The sequence below is a fragment of the Sinocyclocheilus rhinocerous genome, unplaced genomic scaffold (assembly GCF_001515625.1).
Source record: "Sinocyclocheilus rhinocerous isolate Xijiao unplaced genomic scaffold, SAMN03320098_v1.1 scaffold468, whole genome shotgun sequence".
NCBI classification, from domain to species: domain Eukaryota; kingdom Metazoa; phylum Chordata; class Actinopteri; order Cypriniformes; family Cyprinidae; genus Sinocyclocheilus; species Sinocyclocheilus rhinocerous.
Window position 1 is genome coordinate 768,449 of NW_015635305.1, and position 19,779 is coordinate 788,227.

The 19,779-nt window shown below is 37.1% G+C and overlaps 1 protein-coding gene across 5 annotated transcripts in view; it reads left to right on the top strand.

Annotated features, from left to right (window-relative positions):
- The window catches only part of arl15a (ADP-ribosylation factor-like 15a), a 128,339-nt gene that overhangs the window by 48,494 nt on the left and 60,066 nt on the right, over nt 1-19,779 (top strand). For all 5 annotated transcript variants that reach the window (XM_016561085.1, XM_016561087.1, XM_016561088.1 and 2 more), the window contains one exon: nt 7,682-7,890. In XM_016561085.1, the coding sequence (XP_016416571.1) occupies nt 7,682-7,890 (209 nt within the window). The remainder of the gene's footprint in view (nt 1-7,681; nt 7,891-19,779) is intronic.

The following is a 19,779-nucleotide window of genomic DNA, read 5'->3' on the forward strand; positions in this document are numbered from 1 at the left end:
GCAAGCCCCCGCAAGCCTCCTTCGTCGAATCCGCCGGCCGCACCGTTATCAATCCCACCGCATCTGCTCACTCAGCCCGCCGGCCGTTCCTCACTGTAGCCCCCGGCCTCTGCTCACTATAGACCGCCGCCGCTCACTCTAGGCCACCGTGTGTGACGCTGTGTTTCATTGTGAAAGCGAAACTACTTTGTTTGGCCTTCCAAAAATGGACACGACTAGAAATCAGTGGTTAAGTTGTATTTACAACACTGTTCCAGAACACTTCAACTATATATAAAGAAAAAAAAATTACATCTTGATTTTATGCTTTTTAGCATTTTTAAAATTCGATTTAATATCATACCATCTTTTTAGAGATGTTTGGGTGAAATTAGGATATTTTTTAATTTGTGCATACTCATTTCTCTTATTTTTACATTTAGATTAGATGTGCTGTCATCTAACACTCAATTAAAGTTATTTTTTACAACACTCATTTGTTAATCTCACAATGAATATCCATTTTTCGGACTGCAGAATATAATGCTCTATATATAGACAAAAACAGTGTAGAATACGGCCATAACATTAACTTAATTTTTATATCGGTGCATCTCTGCATCTTTTCAATTCATGAGTAAGCGTGCCTATGGACAGTTTGCATCGACAATCATTTTTATGTTCCTCAAGTGTTCATTCTGTAGATTGGATTGTGTATATATAGTTTTCAAAGTAAACTAGGTTCAGTTAGCGGCTACTGTCCCTTCATTCAACCAGTGCTTCAGAAGATTGAAACATCCCATTGGGCCTGGCACAGAGATTTACTCAACCTAAACTAAATCTGCGATGCTCACTTAGTAGTTACTGAGCGGAAAAGGCAAAGGAGGCTGACTCAGTACTAAGACTGCGTGTTTCCGCTGCTAAATTGAGTAATGCATTTTTTAACACCCTCTCCCATGTGTCCTCAAAGCTTACAATTGTCAAGCCCTTCACTTCTCATTCCAGATCCGGGAAAACCATATTCTAACTCTGTATTTGTATCTTGAACCCTCTCTTTGTAGTAAATGTACAGTACTTTTTTTTATGGCACTGTGCACTACCATTTAAAGTTTTGAAATCTGATTTGGTGGTCATTAAATATTTCTTCTTATTATGAATAGATAAATTATGTGTATGTGATTATTAAAACATTATAAATGTATTTACTGTCACTTTTGATCAGTTTATTGCATTGTTGCGTATGAATAAAAGTATCCATTTGTTTCAAAACAATCAAACTGGCCCAAAACTGTATATTACAGCAGCACAGTTAACAAAATGAAACCACCATGCTCTACTTTTTTCATGATTGCTTTTTGTTTGACACCTCAGTTTGCTAAAACTTTGTCTTTTGGGGCAAGACCAAAGATTTAGCCGTTAGCATATAAGTCTCAGTTCTAGTATGTAATAGTTTATTTATAGCTATGGAAGTCTGTTTTCTGCATTACTTTTTTAAACCGTCATCTCCATATGCAACAGAGGCTAATGCTTAAAAAGTATTGTCAGTAAAGCTCCTTTCTAAACTGTTAAATTTATATAGTCGGCATTCACAATTAAAACTTATCTTCCTCTAGAATTCTTTAATTGACAGTTTAGCAATTTTTAGAAATTTTCCCACTGAGTGTGTGTGTTTGTATCCATCCTGTAAATATGATCACTTTGACTCGACTTAGACGGCAGCATGAGAATGAACAAATCTCTAAAGATTGGTGCTGTATAAACTGTGGAATGACAGGATGGATGAATGTGAATGTGAGAAAGTTCTGAATGTGAACTGTGAGCATTTGCAATAGTGACATATCGGCAGTTTGTCATACAGCTCGTGGCGTGAAGGTTGTCGTCCTGCTGCGGTTAACAAACTGCTTCTCTCATCCGTGTAATAATCCGCCCTGATGGCAAGAGGCAATCCGTGTCTGTTACCCTTTTGACACAAAGGCCAGCAATGCCCTGAGTGTGTTAGCAGTATGTCCGTTAGGTGTGAGGCATGACTGGCACAGTGAAGAGGCATCTGTTAATGGAGTCTGTGAATGTGCCCTCTCCAGTGACAATGACGTCAAAGGAGATTAGACGTGACTTTATGTGTGATGATAGCCCTTGCTGTGAATGTCAGACAATGTTATTCATTTCCTTATAACTTCATTTTTAGGCACAGACCAAACAGTGTCCTGATTGTTTTTTTTTCTTCTAAACTCTTAATGTCAAATGACTGAATCAGCATGCGTATTTCAGAGTGTGAGTAGTTATAACAGCCATCTGTGTTAACACCCTGGTTGTACTTGAGTATCTTACAGTCAGGTGACCACTTAGATTGGAAAGCGTGAATTTTCATACCATCTGGATATTAAAATGAATAAAAATATATACTATTGCATACTATTTTGCCATTCTGCCAAGTCTTATGTTAATTTGAGTTAATTGAGTTAATGGAAAATAAATATTCTGATAGGTGCTCTGTAATATGTAAGGTATTGTGTAATTTATTCTGAGATCGCCATGATTATAGCCTTGATGCTGGCATGGCGTTAAAAAGTGAATTAATAAATATAGGTGCTCTGTAACATCATTCTTTTTATTTGTATGCACTTGAGAGGCTTCCCAAGTGACATGCACTAGCTCAAAGTCTGAAGTTTTGAGAAGGATGTTTCAAATTCAGATATCTGATTTAGATTTAGGGTTGTATAAAGTATGGCTATTCTCTTTGTTCTGAACTTTTGGGAAAAAAGTCTCACCACCGCTGAATTACTTCTGTATTTGCATTCTTTCTAGTTTGATACCATTTTTAAATTCCAGGTATGTACTGTAAGCATAGCAGTTTGAGTGAAATGTTACTTTTAAAAAAGGTTGAGTGAATCAGATGAATTTCAGATTTTCTTTGTTTAGTTTGTCCCTCCTTTGCTTTGACATCAGCACTTGATCTGCATGAGCTCATCAGGGTTTCAGGATCATGTTCTCCTGCATGATTTGAGATGATCCAAAGAGCATCTTGTGCTTCAGTGGAAGCAAGAACACCTGACTGGAAAATAAATCTATTAACAGTGCTAAAATATTTGTTCTTTGTTTATGCCATAACTTTTCACCAAATCATAAAACAGGGTTTAAAAAAAAAAAAAAAAAAACTCATTTTTGGACTACATTATACACTTTTTGGGGTGTTCTGCCAGGGTTGAGTTGCTCCTGCCAAATCAAACCAAATGAGTTTGTATAGTCAGGGGTTTTGTCCATCATTCTTAAGCATTGAAGCTGCAACTGGGTGATCGTAGTTAGCAATGACAAATATTGCTGTTAGGTTTTTCCATGATTGTGATATATGGCGACTGTTATTCTATTGTTACTCTGTTTCCACAAAATTCCATTCAATTTACGACACAAGCGATTATGAGGTTATAATAGTGATGACATCAGGGATGCTGATGTGTCTTGCATTTGCGGAGGGAAAGTTGAATTCTGCAGGCTTCTGGACCAGCTGGAAAGCAGATGATGAGTCCAGTTTATAAGGATCATGAATGAGTAGCTTTATATTAAATATTCATATCTCAAATTTGATCAGTCTCTGTAATAAATGCCCTATGTTGAAGTAGGCTTGGCTGTCTTATCCTTTCCTTCTGCAGAATCCTATCCCGTTACATAAAAGCCATTTCAATAGTGCTTGATAAGATATTGTAGTGTAAAACGAAAAATATGGTGCTAACTGGTCAAAGCTATCCTGATTAGCTAGAAAAAGATATCACAATAATATGCTCCATTTTTGTTCAAGCATTAAGGAAGGGGGATAGGATTCTCAAATGTGATTGGTCAAGCAGCTTTCTTTTTTGTTGGTATTTAGTCATGGGAATGTTCACTGTATCACTCTGCTTGTTCGTGTTTTCCGTCTTTCCAGTGTTCCAGACCAAAAATTCCCATCACTTTGCTTCACTTATAAACACTTTTCCAGTCTGTGTGTTGCAAGAAACGTTTGCTTCTCATGGAACTCATTTGTTTTCTCTCATTTCACCTAGGCTGCTATTATTTTAACAACAATACAGTAAAACAGTACTATTGTAAAATATGAATATAATTTAAAATAACTGTTTTCTGTCTTAATATATATTTTAAAATGTAATTTATTCCTGTGATACCAAAGCTGGATTTTCAGCAGCCATTACTTTAGTCTTCAGTGTCACATGATCCTTCAGAAATCATTCTAATATGCTGATGTGCTGCTCAAGAAACATTTCTTATAATTATTAATGTTGAAAACAGTTGTGCTACTTATCTTTTTATTGTTTTCTATTTTTGGAAACTGATACATTTTCTTCAGGATTCTTGGTAACATTGTTATTAAGATCAATTTAATGTATCCTTGCTGATTTTTTTTTCTTTAAAAACAAAAAACAAAACAAAAGAATCTTACTGACGGCAGACTTTTGAATGGCAATGTAAATGGCACACACATAATGCAGGAATGAAGTGTGGATTACATTAAATAGTACCAAAGTATTTTACTCATTTATATTTAAAGAGAACAGAAACCTAAGACTTGGTTATGCTTGGTTGTTTGTACTGTCTGCTGCCTGTGGTTAAGATGGTTTCGAGCTGGATACCATGACCTGGGATCTGAGCTGTGGAAAGGCATTTCAATCCCAAGCTGTCTGATGTGATCCAGGTTGAAATGATGGACATTTAATGAGTTAAGATGAAACACTATGCCCTGGAAATGTGGACAGACGAGCAGCCAAGACAGACTGTTTCAACATATCTGCATCTCCCTTGGCAGGTCAAGATAACAGGTCCTAGGAGGAGTAGATTGTTTTTGCAAAATTTCATTTTTAGTCTCCCATATGTCTTAGATAATGGTGCCCTGACACTTCATGAGTATGTACAGCGGGTACTCCATTATTTTGTCTGAACAAAACCAGAATGTGTTTTGAATCATGTCTTGGGATGCCTCACAGAAACATCAATGACTCTGGGTTTCTGAGCATACATTTTTCCAGCAAATTAACATTTGACTTCCTGACAGGGCCATTGACCAATAGGTGGCAGAAGATGTCAGCATGATGATAGATGGGTACAAGATGTGCTCCACTGTTCACTGATGTAAACCACACACAGATCCAGATAAATGACCAGACTCGGTTGCAAAGTACACCCACTGAACTCCACAAACTTCTACATACTCCCTGATCCTTGTTTGTTTATTAAAAATGTTGGCTAATTAGATTATGCTTTCGTCTAGCAGTGAAAGTGTAGTCTACAGCTTAGTTTAATGTTTGTGTTTATATCCATTCAGAAGAATTCAACTGATTTGCCCCAAAATCAGTGCAGAAGAAAAAAGTTGAACCTGCAGATAACTGGGATTATATTTTGCAGACCGTCTTTTATTTACACTATGCAGTCAGATTGAGTTTACCTTGTTGCTGTTATTCTGAGTGTGTTATGGGAAACAGTAAATGGTGTGGCTGGACTGTGGTGACACATCTTGATGATCCAAAATGAGGATACGGCCTCTTATATACTTGATGTACACTACTGTTCAAATGTTTGAGGTTGGTACGACATTTTAATGCTTTCTTTTAAGTCTCATATGTTCACCAAGGCTGCATTTATTTGATCGAAAATACAGTAAAACTGTGATATTGTGTAATCTAACAGTATTCTGTTTTAATACATTTTAAAATGCAATGATGGCAAAAGCTGATTTTTATTACTCCAGTCTTTAGTGTCACATGATTCTTCAGACATCATTCTAATATGCCGATTTGCTGCTCAAGAAACATAAATTATTATTATTAATAATGTTGAAAACAGTTAGCTTAATACTTTTGTGTAAAATGTGATACATTTTTTCAAGATTCTGAAGAACAGAATTATTTGAAATATATTTGTTTGTAATTTTAGAAATTTATTTACTGCCACTTGAAATTTTGATCAATTTTATGCATCCTTGCCAAATAAAAGTATAAATTTCTTTATAAAAAACGTGCTGACCCCAGACTTTTTGAACAGTAGTGTAAATGAAGATGAGAGATTAGTGGATGACTCACTTTGTGAGCATGTAGGTTTCATTCACAGATAACCTACACCTAAGGCGTAACCCACAGTCAGGCGTCATTATCGCAAAATGAACCCTGATGGGGTGATCAGATCATCCTGAATAGGTTTATTTTGCGATAATGATCATCTGAGTGTATAGCATCCTACTTATTAGTTGACTATTTTCCAAATAAATAAATAAATGGACATTTAAATTATTTTATTACGTGAAAGAAAGAGACCACGGAGTGCTGCTGTGCACAACTATGGAAATCGGTTGTCCGGCAACGACAACAATCAAATATACAGTTTATCAGTCATTATACATAAACATTTGACCGCAGAATGTTAATCTGAATCAAGTGTTCCAGAGAGCCGTGTAATAAAAACAACTACTGTGGCATGGTGAAGATATGCACATCAATGTACAGCACCAAAAAAGAACCATATGTGGACTATAAACCAGTAAAACATTTGTTAAACATTTGAATTGGCAACTTAAGAGACTTGGAGGAAACCCAAATACATTGTATAGTTCCTGAAAAGTCCTATGCATTTACTCTTTGAAGTAAATGACCATACTGCCTTTTCACATCTCCCCAGGAGCCTTGTGTGCTGTTATTTTACACTAGTTTAGCCTGGCAAGTCAAACCAAATGCTTCTTTTCTGGTGAGTGTGATTTATTTCTTGCAGTTTCCGCTAAACTATTTTGTTTTGAGACTTCAAGACCACTTTTTCTACAAACATGCGTCATCATGATCTCACCGGATTTGTCAACAGTTACATGACTTGACTTGTGCTCTGATGGTTATTGTGACAGAATCATTCTTGATGATTTATTTCCTTTTATATTTATTTTGGATGAAGTCAGGCTAAGTTTAGTACTCTAAGCCTAAGGGATTCGTTTGAATGATTTTAAAACTCTTTTAATCAGCACTGTAACAGCATAATATGATTTACGTCATAGATTGATGCTACAAGGAAAGGTGCTATAAGGAAATGGGGAATATTTTATTACATGATCTGTTTTGAGACACCTTGGAACTTTCCTATCAAATTTTCAGATTTTTGCAAGACTGAATCCATGAATGTGGACCTAACATCAGAAAATGAAAGACCTATAATGGCTTTAACCAGGATTGTGTACCATTCAGAATTTAAGCAAGAATGCCTCTTAAACTCCAGTTTAAGTCCTCGGATTGAATTAATTTTGAATTCAGGACGCAAACAAAATTGCCATTTGAATAACCTTTAAACATAAAATCAAGATTTCTCAAGACAAACTTTGAACTCTAGGTTTAAAGAGAGACATGAAGAGAGAGGATAGATAGATACCACCTATAAATATGTATTTAGTTATTTGATTATATTTAATAAGTGAACTTCTGTGGACTAAGATGTAAAACACTTCCCAGAATGCATTACTTGTGTTGGATTTCTTTGATTTAAAATGTCTTAAATTCCTCTTCCTGTCAATTCAGTTCATCTTTCTGTGGGGTTTAGCTAATTAAATTCAAATTCCCACACATAAATTGAAAGGGAGCCAATGTATTGCATTTATTTTATTTTTTTTTATATATTTTTGCTTACTTAGGATTGTACGTGAACAATCACATGGTACACTACATCATTGCTGGTTCCCTCTCTGTAGGAGCTGAGACCATCAAGAAATACTGGAGCCGATATTATCAAGGTTCCCAAGGTGTGGTGTTTGTCCTCAACAGTGCCGCATCAGACGAAGAGATGGAGGCGTCCCGGTCTGAGCTTCTCTCGGCCATGCAGCATCCTCAGCTGTGCACCCTTCCTTTCCTCATTCTCGCCAACCACCAGGATTCACCAGCTGCCCGCTCTGTATCGGAGGTATGGTAATTTTCCACACCAAATATAGCTCTATGTTAAGTGCTGGCCGTCTTCTCTGTGATCTGCCGCTGTTGAGGGTTGCTGGGCTCTGTTTGTACACACTCTCTCAAGTGTTTGGACTGAGCGCTGGGTAGCGTGCGTTTTGGAGAGCGTCCTGTTGCCATGCAGTAAGAGCAGTTGTTTATGGTCAGCCTTGGAAGATGAGCGACCAGGGCTGGGATAGGATGTTGTGAGGAGCTCCCCCTCCCTACTGCATCCTAGAACCAGAGCTGATGATGTAAACATGCTGTGACGTGGGCCGGCTGACTAATAGTCTCTTTCCACATGCTGAGAAAACCCTGTAGAAGTTGTTCTCCTCAGAAGGAAGTATGAACAAGCAGCAGGAGACACTTGAAGTTTTCCAAGTATGTATTAAATCTAGACAAGGACGTAAGTATGACAGTCTGGTGCTGTAGTTATGCATCTGAGACAGGAAAATATCGATCTACATACGTACCATGTGTACATTTTTGCAGGTGGTTACATATTTTGCACTTACATGTGACGTCAGTTTCAGGTGGCTGAATATTTGGAATAATAAGTAATATTAGTACATAATAAATTAAATAAAGACACTTTTTAAACTGTGTCAGCAGTGGTTATTTGAAACAGAATCCACTAGAGTGTCACATATTGAATGTATGGACTAGTTTTATCATTTTTTGTTAATTGCTTAATTATTTAAAGGAAATAAATTGTGGATGCCACCTGAGGTTATGAAATTTTATTCTTCGAAAAAGTGCCCCTAAATCATATGGATAATTTTCCTAAAATTCCATCAAATGAGTCATGATGTAAACATCTGGAATGTCTTACTCAAACGTTATTACCGAAAGAGATGTGGTTTGTCATAGTTTCCACTATTGAATGTTAAGGAAAGGCAGGGCATTGTCTTCTGCGCAGGACTTGCTGATGTCCAGCCCAATATAAACAAGTGGGTGAAGATGGTATCAGGTTAGGAGTTCAAGCTTCTGATCACATGTAGACCACAGATTGAAGCAAGTCAACCCCTCTACTGCTGACTCCTCTTAACCAGTCAGACTGAAGGAACGACCTTCATCCCAGCAGATTCCCATCATTTTTGTAAACCGATTGCATTTCATGTATTCTTGAAGGTGTAGACATTTTACATTAATCCTGCATTTACCTCTTGGCTCCTCCAACAAGAGCTGTTGTCTGTGATGCAATTTACCAAAAACAAGTGGATGTCTGCTTCTAAATCTACTGGTCAATAAATATGACTCATAGCTGGAGAATGAAGGGCATATACAGCGTAGCACAGGGGGCCGCAAGGGGGTGCTATTGTGTCTGCGGGAAAGTTACAAATAAATTCACCAAATTTGACATTACTACAGTTTCAATCTGCTTTCTAAAGACTAAAATCATGAGATGAATCCAAATTATTTTGTCACACTGACAGACATAGTTTTATGTTTCTTTTCAGGTTTATACATTTACATTTAGCTTCCTTAATGGTATTGTACACGAAAGATAATATATTCCAGATAATATTATACACATATTTATATTTGTACAGCATAAATGGGTGTTTATGTGAATAAAATATAGCTACGTTCATATTTTAGCAATAGGGTCACTCGCAAAGACATCAAGCAGATTGTCACTGCTGAGTTGTAGCTAGGGCTGGGCAGTATGGCAAAAAAATTTGACCGATTCTCGATTCTTTACGATTTTTAACTAGTCAACTTGAAAATGTAACTACAACATGATTCAAGAAAATTCTATTCCAAGTGCACCACATGAAGTTATCAACATGATGTAAATGTTAAACAAATCACAAGGTAATTCAGTTTCAAAATGACTGAAGGTATAACACCAGTTCTAACAGTTATAATAACAGTAGATTATTATTAACTATAGATGTTCTGTAAAAACCAACAGCAGCTTTAGCCTGTCACCATGAAGCAAACATGAAATATAAGACATACAGTAGTAGTTAGTTTTTTTTTATTGCTCTGCTTTTCCATAGTTTTTTTCCATTGTAAACATGGTGGACGCGTTTGACTGTTGCACTCGCATCTCTTGCGGCGTCTCATGCATGAAACGGCATTTAAAAGAAGTTAAAACACCGTTAAAAGAAGTTCACTCCCATCCTCTTGCATGTTTTTCCTATTCCACTGCCGACGTTGCATCTTTGTCAATGCAAAAGTGCATTCTGCGTGAATGGCGCCTAGCGATATGAGCGCGTCGTACGTGAGCGGTTAATCACGTGCGCCAACATGTGGTTGGATCGTTTTTTTATTTTTACTGTTATCATTGGCATATTGTCAAAGTGTCGAATTCTAACGGTTAGTCATATTTCTATTCAAAATCGTGATGCCTCGATTTCTAAAAAATAAAGTCGCGACAAAACATTAAATTCGAATTAATTGATAAAATCTGAAAAATCGCCCAGCCCTAGTTGTAGCATATTTGAACTACACTGAAATATATTGAAAGTACAGTGTAAACCTATTTATCCCCACAATAACATGCAATAAAGGCCTTTATGAATGTAAAACTGATGTGATATATTGATCACGGTTGGATATAAATTTCACATGCAGAAACAGATCTAATCAGCACTGACTGCTATAGCTCATGTGGGTTTTGGGTGTTGATTAATGTGTAGTAGTAACTCAATAACTCACTCCCTGATAACCATTTGTCGTTTATGGATTTTGTCTTTGTCAAAGCAGGTCTGCTGTCGAAGTTACGCTGCAAGTTCGCTTACAGTATATACTGTTTATACATGCTCTGTGAAACTGGCCTAAGTAAAGGGAAGAGCATTTAGTCATTGTGGTTACATGTGAAAGTGACACCTGCCTTCCTCCAGTGCGGTTGTGTTCGGTGTGGGATGTTTTGGCTAGCCACCTCCACTTTCTACTTGTGTTTCACTGCTAGACTCTCTCGACTGAAGAGGCATGCATTGTGGTCGCAGTGAGGACTCAGTTGGCGATGAGAGAAGGAGCCTGCAAAGTATTTCAGACAAGCCTGTTGCCAATTCTTGACATGAGGAAATATGCTGGAGAGCTTTTCAAAAGCTTGAGTGCTGATGATGGAAATGAGTATCACACTATACTCGAGTGTGCATTGTTATGTGCCGGATACAAGACAATTACAACACGTCTCCGGCAATGCTTAGGATCTCATAGGATTTTACAGACAACCACTAATGAAAAATAGCAACCGACTTGATGCTGGTCCACTTTCCCCATCGATTTGTATAGTCTATAAGCCTATAGGGTTGTGTGCCACCCGGTCAGCAGATATCCTGATATTGACCAATGGCACGTGTGACATGTACTGTGTGACTGCATGCTGGAGAAAATCTTGTATGTGGTGTTGACTTCAGTCAGCTGGCGGTCAACCGAGAGAGACCACATAGACCCCTCTTTTGTTTAAGCTCCTAAATGTGGTCAGTTGCATCTGATCAGCACAAACCACATTACTGGGGAGATTGCCATGTGTTGGTCTATTTTTAGAAGTTGAAGTCACAGAGAGCGATTGACCTCTTTTAGCTGTTTGCAAACACTTCCAGAGCCACGTGAATTTGGCTTATAGAGGCAGTGAGCCCTGCCACAGGCCTTTTATTTAATTATGGTGTCATCTCTATTCTTGTTGTAGGCATACTGTGTATCCTGTCACAGTGAGGGATCAAGTCCCACACGTCGATCCGCACTTAACTCTGACATGCTTGCCAATCGCTTTGAATGAGATATGGCCTGACTTAGTTTTCATCTGTCCCAGGTTTGAATTGTCACCTCTTTTTTGTTTGATTGCATTTTTAAAAATAAGGAAAACAAAAAATCAAAAAACTCTAAATAAATTAAATATATTAGAATTAATAATTTTAAAATTCAGGACAGAAGGGTTTTTTTTTCACAATTTTTTTCTTCTGTTACTTCCTTGAGATGGTCAAATCAAGTCAAACATAAAAACTGAAAGAACTGATTTCAACCTTCATGCTGTGTGTGAGAAAGTATGGTTGACCCATCAAAGCAGAGAGGCGGAATAGTAAAGCCGGATATCCAAGACAGGTTTGATCCCTGAGAGGGGAACTGGCATTTGTAGTCGCATTTCTCACTTCCTTTTTCCTCGCCTCTTTTTGCCCCACACACTCCTTTTGTTTAGATGATTGTGCATTTAAATGTTTTATTTTGTGTCTTGTTCCACATATTTTTCGAGGCAGAAACTTTTCACATTCTCTTGGAGTTTTTGAAATGCTTACACCTAAACATTTCAAGATTCGCCATAATCAAAAGCTTCAGACAGTTGAATCTTCGTTCAAGCAAACCTTTCAAACATTACTTGCCATCATAAATAATCCAGATGTCTTGTAGAGGAGCTTTCGTGCAGAACTTGCATGCTTAATATTAAATGAAAGATACTAGATGTCTCTGAGTTAGTGTACAAACAAATTGTTTGCTTAACTCTTAAGGCCATTGCACACTGAGTCCGAAATGTTTGCACGTTGAAAAATAAATACTACCTCACGCTGTGTCAATCACGTTTAAACACTGCCTCCGAAACTTTCGTCCATCATAAAAAAATTCGGATCGGGTTTGATTTTCTGCGTTTTTCGCATCCGTAGCAAGCATTTTGAGAGGTGTTTTGACAATTCAGAGCCACCGTACAAGTGAACGCCAAAATCCAGAATGGCGATTGTCAAGTTCATCCACTTCGTCTCGTAGCACAAAGCACTGTAAAGATCCTTGCACACGGAGTTCACAGATATTAGTGGTCTTCTTTTTAATATGTGGCTCTAGTATCGCAAGCATCAAACTGAGCCACTGACATCCTGAAGTAAACTTTGAATCGCCCACGATAATCCCACTGCTCCTTAAGGAGGAGGAGCTCTCCTTCGTCTCTATATCTCAGGATTGGATGGACCCAGTATTTCCTTTCTTTTTCTCTTTTTAAGAATCATCCTCACTGCTTGAAGACTCCATTTAGTACTGTTTTGCACATTTTTTCGCAACGGATTCATTAATACGCATCAGACTCAGTGTTCAAGGTTTCTGTGCACGACGAATTTTTAGGATAACAAATACGAAAAAACACATACGAAAATTTCGGACTCCTTGTGCAATGACCTTAAATGTGAGAAAGTGGTTCACTAAAGATGGACAAGCTAAGAACGTTCCTCTTTGTAGATGAATTAATATGTATAATTACTGTTATGCACCATGCCATCTGATTCCATTTTGATAATCAAATTCTTCTCTCAGACATATTTTGGGTTTTAAGATGTTCTCTGTTTTTGTGTAGCAGGTGGTGTTGTGAAATTGTGGTTAAACGAACATGATCCAGACTCATGAGGTTTACCGCAAAGGCTCAGTCACCTTGCCCAGAGAGCTACAGAGACTAAACACCCTTCAAACTCTGAGTCATGATGTATAATCAGCAGGTCATCACTGCCCACTGAGCAGCTACACAACTGACTCTAATTCTTCTCTCAGAAGTGCTACTGCCATCTGTCATAACTGAGCGGATTGGAGCTTTCATCACAAAGTCTAAAGCTAAAATTACATTTGAACGTAGCTGTGACGTTAACATCTTATGCCATTGAAAAACTTTTCTGGTCTGTGTTGAGTTGATTCACGTCACACTAAATGCTGTTTACAGACACACTGGTCCTGTTTAATGTTTGGAACAACAGTTTAGATGTTTTGTACATGGGACATATCCGTTTATAACACCTGACATCATTTTTACTCTGAAATGTGACAGATATTATGTGTTTCTGAGTTAAATTGTGTATAGGTTTTCCCAAGCAAAGCAGCACCCAGCGTGTTGTTGTTGCAACCTAGTTATTAGCGCTGCCCGGTATCATTTTATGGCATAATGTTGGCGACGTCTCGTTTTTACATTGCCGCAGTCAAGTTTAAAAGACTCGTTGGACCTGTAAAGGCCTAACTAGGGCCCTGTGTGTGACTTGTTTTCAGGAAGGGAAATATTCATGGGACCGAATTCCTTGTTGACACCAACCTCCTGCTGTTGGGGCCCTAGGAGGAAGTGAGCAGAGAGAGGGGCGTCATATGTTGATATAACACCTCAACAAAGCAGGCTGTGTAGATGTTTTGCCCCGATGCACTGGTTCTTGTTTTCTAAAGGTTTCCTGTATGAATGCTCAAATGTTGGGCTAAAGAACTGATATTAGGATAGAGGAAATCAACCATCGTTTCACCCACAGCCAGTGATGTTCTAGAGGTGATGACACCATTGTGCTAGTCTCTAGATCCATTTTGGATGATCTGATCCTAGACCTAATGGCTTAATGGTTAGAGAGTCAGACTTGTAACCCAAAGGTCGTGGGTTCGAGTCTCAGGTCCGTCAGGGATTGTAGGTGGGGGGAGTGAATAACCAGTGCTCTCTTCCTCCCAGAATACCACGACTGAGGTGAGACCCTTGAGCAAGGCACCGAACCCCCAACTGCTCCCCGGGCGCCGCAGCATTGGCTGCCCAGTGCTTCGGGTGTGTGTTCACGGTGTGTGTGTGTGTTTGTACACTACTCACTGCTGTGTGTGTGCACTTGGATGGGTTAAATGCAGAGCACAAATTCCAAGTATGGGACACCATACTTGGCCTCACATCCTTTCCTTTCCTTAGGTGATGTTTGATCAGATTTTGGTGTAAGGTCCTCTGGTTTTGTACACATGAAAATTTATTTATTTATTATGTTTTGTATATTTTTTTCAAAGAATCAGTCAGCTAGTTATAGTCTTTAAAAGATGCACGTGACTGCCAAAGTTTTACATTTTCCCTACATCCAAATATATCATGCAAAATTCAGCACATCACGTGAGTAGTACAGTATGTTTCAATATTATTTACAACAGGATTTGTATTTTCATTTGTTTAAATAAAAGATTTTTGTTATAAGAGAAACATTAAAAACAACTTTTTGCATCAAAACCTATCCTTTTCTGGTAAAAAATGATTTTCAAAGTCAACAAGTATGCAGCTGCTGAATGTAACATTTCTGATATGCCAAACATGTCTCTGAGTAGCATCAATATTTATTATAGTCATATAATTTATTATACTTATTCCATAAAATAAGTATAATGAACTACGTAAAAAGCATTTTGAACGTCTCCAGCACATTTTATAATTACCCAAAAATCAAACCCTTAAGCACATTATCACGTCTGTCAAAAACTTGCTACAGTAGCTGTCAGTTGGTATATTAGAACTAGAAACATCAACATAACACTCATGGGCATCAGTCACTTCAGTGAATACTTTTTTTGGATAATAAATAAATAACTATTACTAGGGATGCACCGAAAATTCTTGGCCGAAGCCAAACAAACTGAAACACTGGGTCGAAGGCCAAAGGCCAAATAACGAACACGGTTTTTCATGTTTTTTCCCCATGTATTTTGCCAATTTTTTCACCATTGCAAAAATTAAATAGCCAAATTGTTTTGTCTTGCTTTTCAAAGAAAAAATCAATTACACAACAACAATTTAAAAAATATTTACTTAACACTGAACTAGGCCTGTCACGATAACAACTTTTTGTTGTGCGATATATTGCCCCAGAAATAATTGCGATAAGCGATATTATTGTCATTTTAAAGACCATTTTATGCCACTGAATATATAATCATAATGTAACAACATAATAATGCAAGAAGGCCTACACACTTCCAAATGACAACAAACTTTAAATTAAGAATATTTTGATCATGGAAATTAAGTATCAAAATATTAGATAACTTAAAAAACCTGAATTATTAGTAAATAAACATTTTCTAACAAAAAGTGCTAAGTAGAAAAAAAGAAAAATGCACAAAGAACTTGTATGGAGATTTTTCCATCTACAGATTTTTCCCTGACCTTCTTTTCTCTGTAAATTAAGGGTGCACACTATTGCTGAAAAACACAATCACTACTTAGCAGTCAGATGTCCGTATGCACAAAGGCACAGATCCCTAAACAAGGCCATATCTGCAGATGAGAACTTTTTTTGTAGAAGCATTTTTAAAATTTGAACTAGCACCTTATGACTACACCACATAATGCACGAGACGCTGCAAAAGACACAGGTGCAAGTGGAATGTACAAAACATAGTGACACTAATTTAAGTAAATATAATGGGCAATATATTGCGTCACCAAAAATTATTGAGGTCATGTACATATATTGCGCGATAAGTCGATATATTGATTATTGCGACAGGCCTACACTGAACATGTTCATTCTAACAGACATTATACCAACAAATCACAATTTAACTTAAAATGAGACCCCCCTCTTGAATCAGGCATGTATTTTTACTGTACAAATAAATGCAGCCTTGCTGAGCAGAAGAGACTTCTTTTAGAAAATATTACAGATCCCAATTTGAACACAATGTGTGGATGTTATAATAAATGTATTAATAGAGTTGTTGTAAATATTATTATCATTATTATTGTCTTACTTTTTTATTTTATTTTACAGAACATCAGTAAAATTACAAGACTAACATTTATGAATGTTGATGGAGTTCTTGCTTTTTCACCGCTTTTATTTTGGCGGAAACCCACAGGAAGACCTCAGTGCTTTTTGTTGACAACAGCAGATTTATAAATGATTCTCATTACGAATTTAGGAAGATGTTTGTCTCACGTAACGCATTTTCACATGCCTTTAAAAAATTTCATTAAAATGTTACTGAGCAACTGACGAGTAACAGTGTTTCAGCGCAGATTTTCCTCGCGCTTTGGACTTTGAAGCCTGGCTAACGAGCAGATAGCGCTGTGAGCTTGTGCAAGTGCTGTTTGAATACTTGCTATTCTTGCGTGTATTAGAAAACATAACATTCTGCAGTTTATTTACTAATTGTTTAAGGCCATTTCTTGATTTCAATCATCATACAGTAACCAGCAACAACCACCCCTTCCACTTCTCGTCGGAGACATGAGATGCAGCACTAATAAACAGTCTCTCGCTGTCGGTGCTTGTAATGATTTTTGCGTCTTTCTCGGACAGTTTTAAATCCTTTCACACTGCCGACATGTTTGCTGCGTTAGTGCACGCCTTTATTTGATCACGTCACGCCATTGTTCGGTACAGTTTATTCGGTCTTTTCGCTTATTCGTTCGAATTATTTTGTTTGCCGAACATTGGGTGCATCCCTAATTATTACCTTACAATACAGCTGTTTTCAAATCCACATCATTTGAATATCATGACATTGATGTCCGTCAAGAAATAATACACGGAACTCACAATACACAGAAGTAGTAATGAGAAGCAGAGGTCCTGGGAATACACGCATTTCCTGGAAAACGCACACTACCAGATGTTTTGACTACTGTACATCATTGCTTTCCGTGAAGGAGAAAATAGCGGCTTTGGCATGCTGTCTGTCAAAGACCGTAACGTAGGCCTTACATAAAATATATAATGCAGATGAGTATACATTTGTTCTTAACTCGCTGAAATTGGAATCAGAATGGTCGGGAAATACTTCACACTGCATGCTAAAGAAAATAAACACCAATCCAACGAAAAAATTTACATTGTTAATGAACATCATTCAATGTGTTGGTTCCTGATGGAAACAGTAAGTTGTATGTTATATTTTGATGGACATGTATGCACAAACTACGCATTCTGATTCTGGTATATCCTTTTTGAATATTTTCAATAATTTTTTTCTTTTTTATAGATAATAATTTTTTCATAGTTTTGGCAATAGATGAAATTAAATTAGTGATCTTGAGATGAATCCCTGTAGACCAATTTGACTATCATAGGCTGGAGTAATGTACATTACTGAACTTGAAAGGTGATTTTTATAAAGTGAATTTGATCACTACCTTCTCAGTTGTTTAAAAAATTAAAGGGGTCATATGATGCGATTTCAAGTTTTCCTTTCCGGCAACTATCAAAGATTGATAAAATGTTAATTTTCCAATAAAAGATGCATACATTTTTTTACATGACTTGTTACTTTTAATTAGCAGATTTTGACTCAAATCCGAGAAAGTTGTTCCTCAAGTATACTTATAGTAAATTACTTTCTTGATTGGTTTGGGAATATACAGGTCAAAGGGCAGTGTTGTATGTACATAGCATTGATATCATTTGTATACCTACAGAACGAACTTCAATGGTTTAGAAGTAAATTCTTCACTGAATACAGCGCATACTCTAAAAGTATGTGATTTTGGCCAAAGCAATTGTTTTAACACAGTGATTGATGGATAGGTGAGTAGGCTGTTGATGTTGTCTGGGTACATTAGGTTGGAATAGCCTTTGCACTACAAATGTCATGTGATGACTTCATGATGATTCAACTATCTGTGAATTTGGTTAGTCAAATCACCAACCACTTTGGACCTTGTTTACACCTGTATTCATTGCTGGCCATTTGCGATCGGATCACCCAAGATGAATATTAATACCAAGTGTAAACAACGTCCAGATGACTGTACAAAATGCTTTTCTCTGAGGAGTGAATTAGCTCACATCTGGTTTCCTTGAACCAAATTTATAACTGATGTTGCTTACCAACTGAATTTGTGACAAAGCGATACTGCACAAGCAACTGTGCTGTCAAGCTGCATTAAAGCTTAAAATATGTGTTTGTTTACAGTTTGTGTTGTCTACTTTTCATACTAGGAAAAAAGTCACGACATGACTATTCAACAGTTCAGTTTACGGATCCCGGTTTTCTCCCACCTCACGCACCCACTGACTCATTACACGTAATTAATCATAAAGATCTGCTGTGTTTGACATTCATGTTCCCTGAGAAACCAAGGCTAGTTTGTGTCATTTGTTTCCAGAAGAGTTGTGTGGATGTGGAAATGCATGAATTCGACTCTTTCCTTGTGCATTAGATTTATAATCTGGAAACTTTAGGTCAGAAATGTCTTTGTTTCTCTCTGCTTCTTGACTGGTGTGGACAGGATTTGATTCCAAGTCTGAAACATCCCTTCATTGTTCAATCAGATGTGAATAAACGTGATTTCATTGGCACATGCAGAAGAATATTTTCTGTCCTATCAGACAGTCTTCGAGGCAGATGTTTTTTTGGAGAGTGCAGTCCTTGGTGGTTGTGCTGAAGTGCTGAAGTGAAGCCATGTATTACTCACACTACGGTACAACCCCCTTTAGAAAGCTGATATTCATTGTTTATCATTTGTTTGTGTATTTATATCTGTACATGTTTATTATGTGCGTTTGTGTGTATACTACGGGTGTAACGGTTTAAATTTCCCACGATTTGATCTCAGTTCTGTGCTTCGAGTTTGGTTGAGTAAATACCTGGTGCATCATTTTAGAGCAACTGTTCCAGTTTTACGAAGCTTTTCAGCAAATTTCTCCAGGCTCTGATACCATGTAGGCCTAGCAATAACCAGGGCAGACCCTTATTTTCCACTTAACAACTTAAATTTATTGTGTTATTTTTTTAACTAATATTAATGTATTTTAACTTAAATGTAATATATATATATATATATATATATATAATAATAATTATTATTATTTCATCACCTTATTTATTAAAGCTTAAAAATCCCCGAGCCGGCAGTGTCTCTAGCATATTGTGTGTCATTATGACTAAATTTGACCAGTGCATTATTTGTGTGCTCCAGAAATGTTGTTTGCAGGAAAAAAAAAACATTTACAGAGATTTGTTTTTTGATGATTTTTGATGGTCCACCAATTCCACATGTGGAGAAGATTTCAGACATTGTGGAAGTCAATAACGATTTTAATCAAACAAAAAAAAAACCTTTTCATTCTATGGTCCTCAGAGGGAACGATGAGTGAACAACACATTTCTTTCTGGCATTTTTAATGTATTATTGGGTCCTGTTAAATCAATGAATTGATATCTT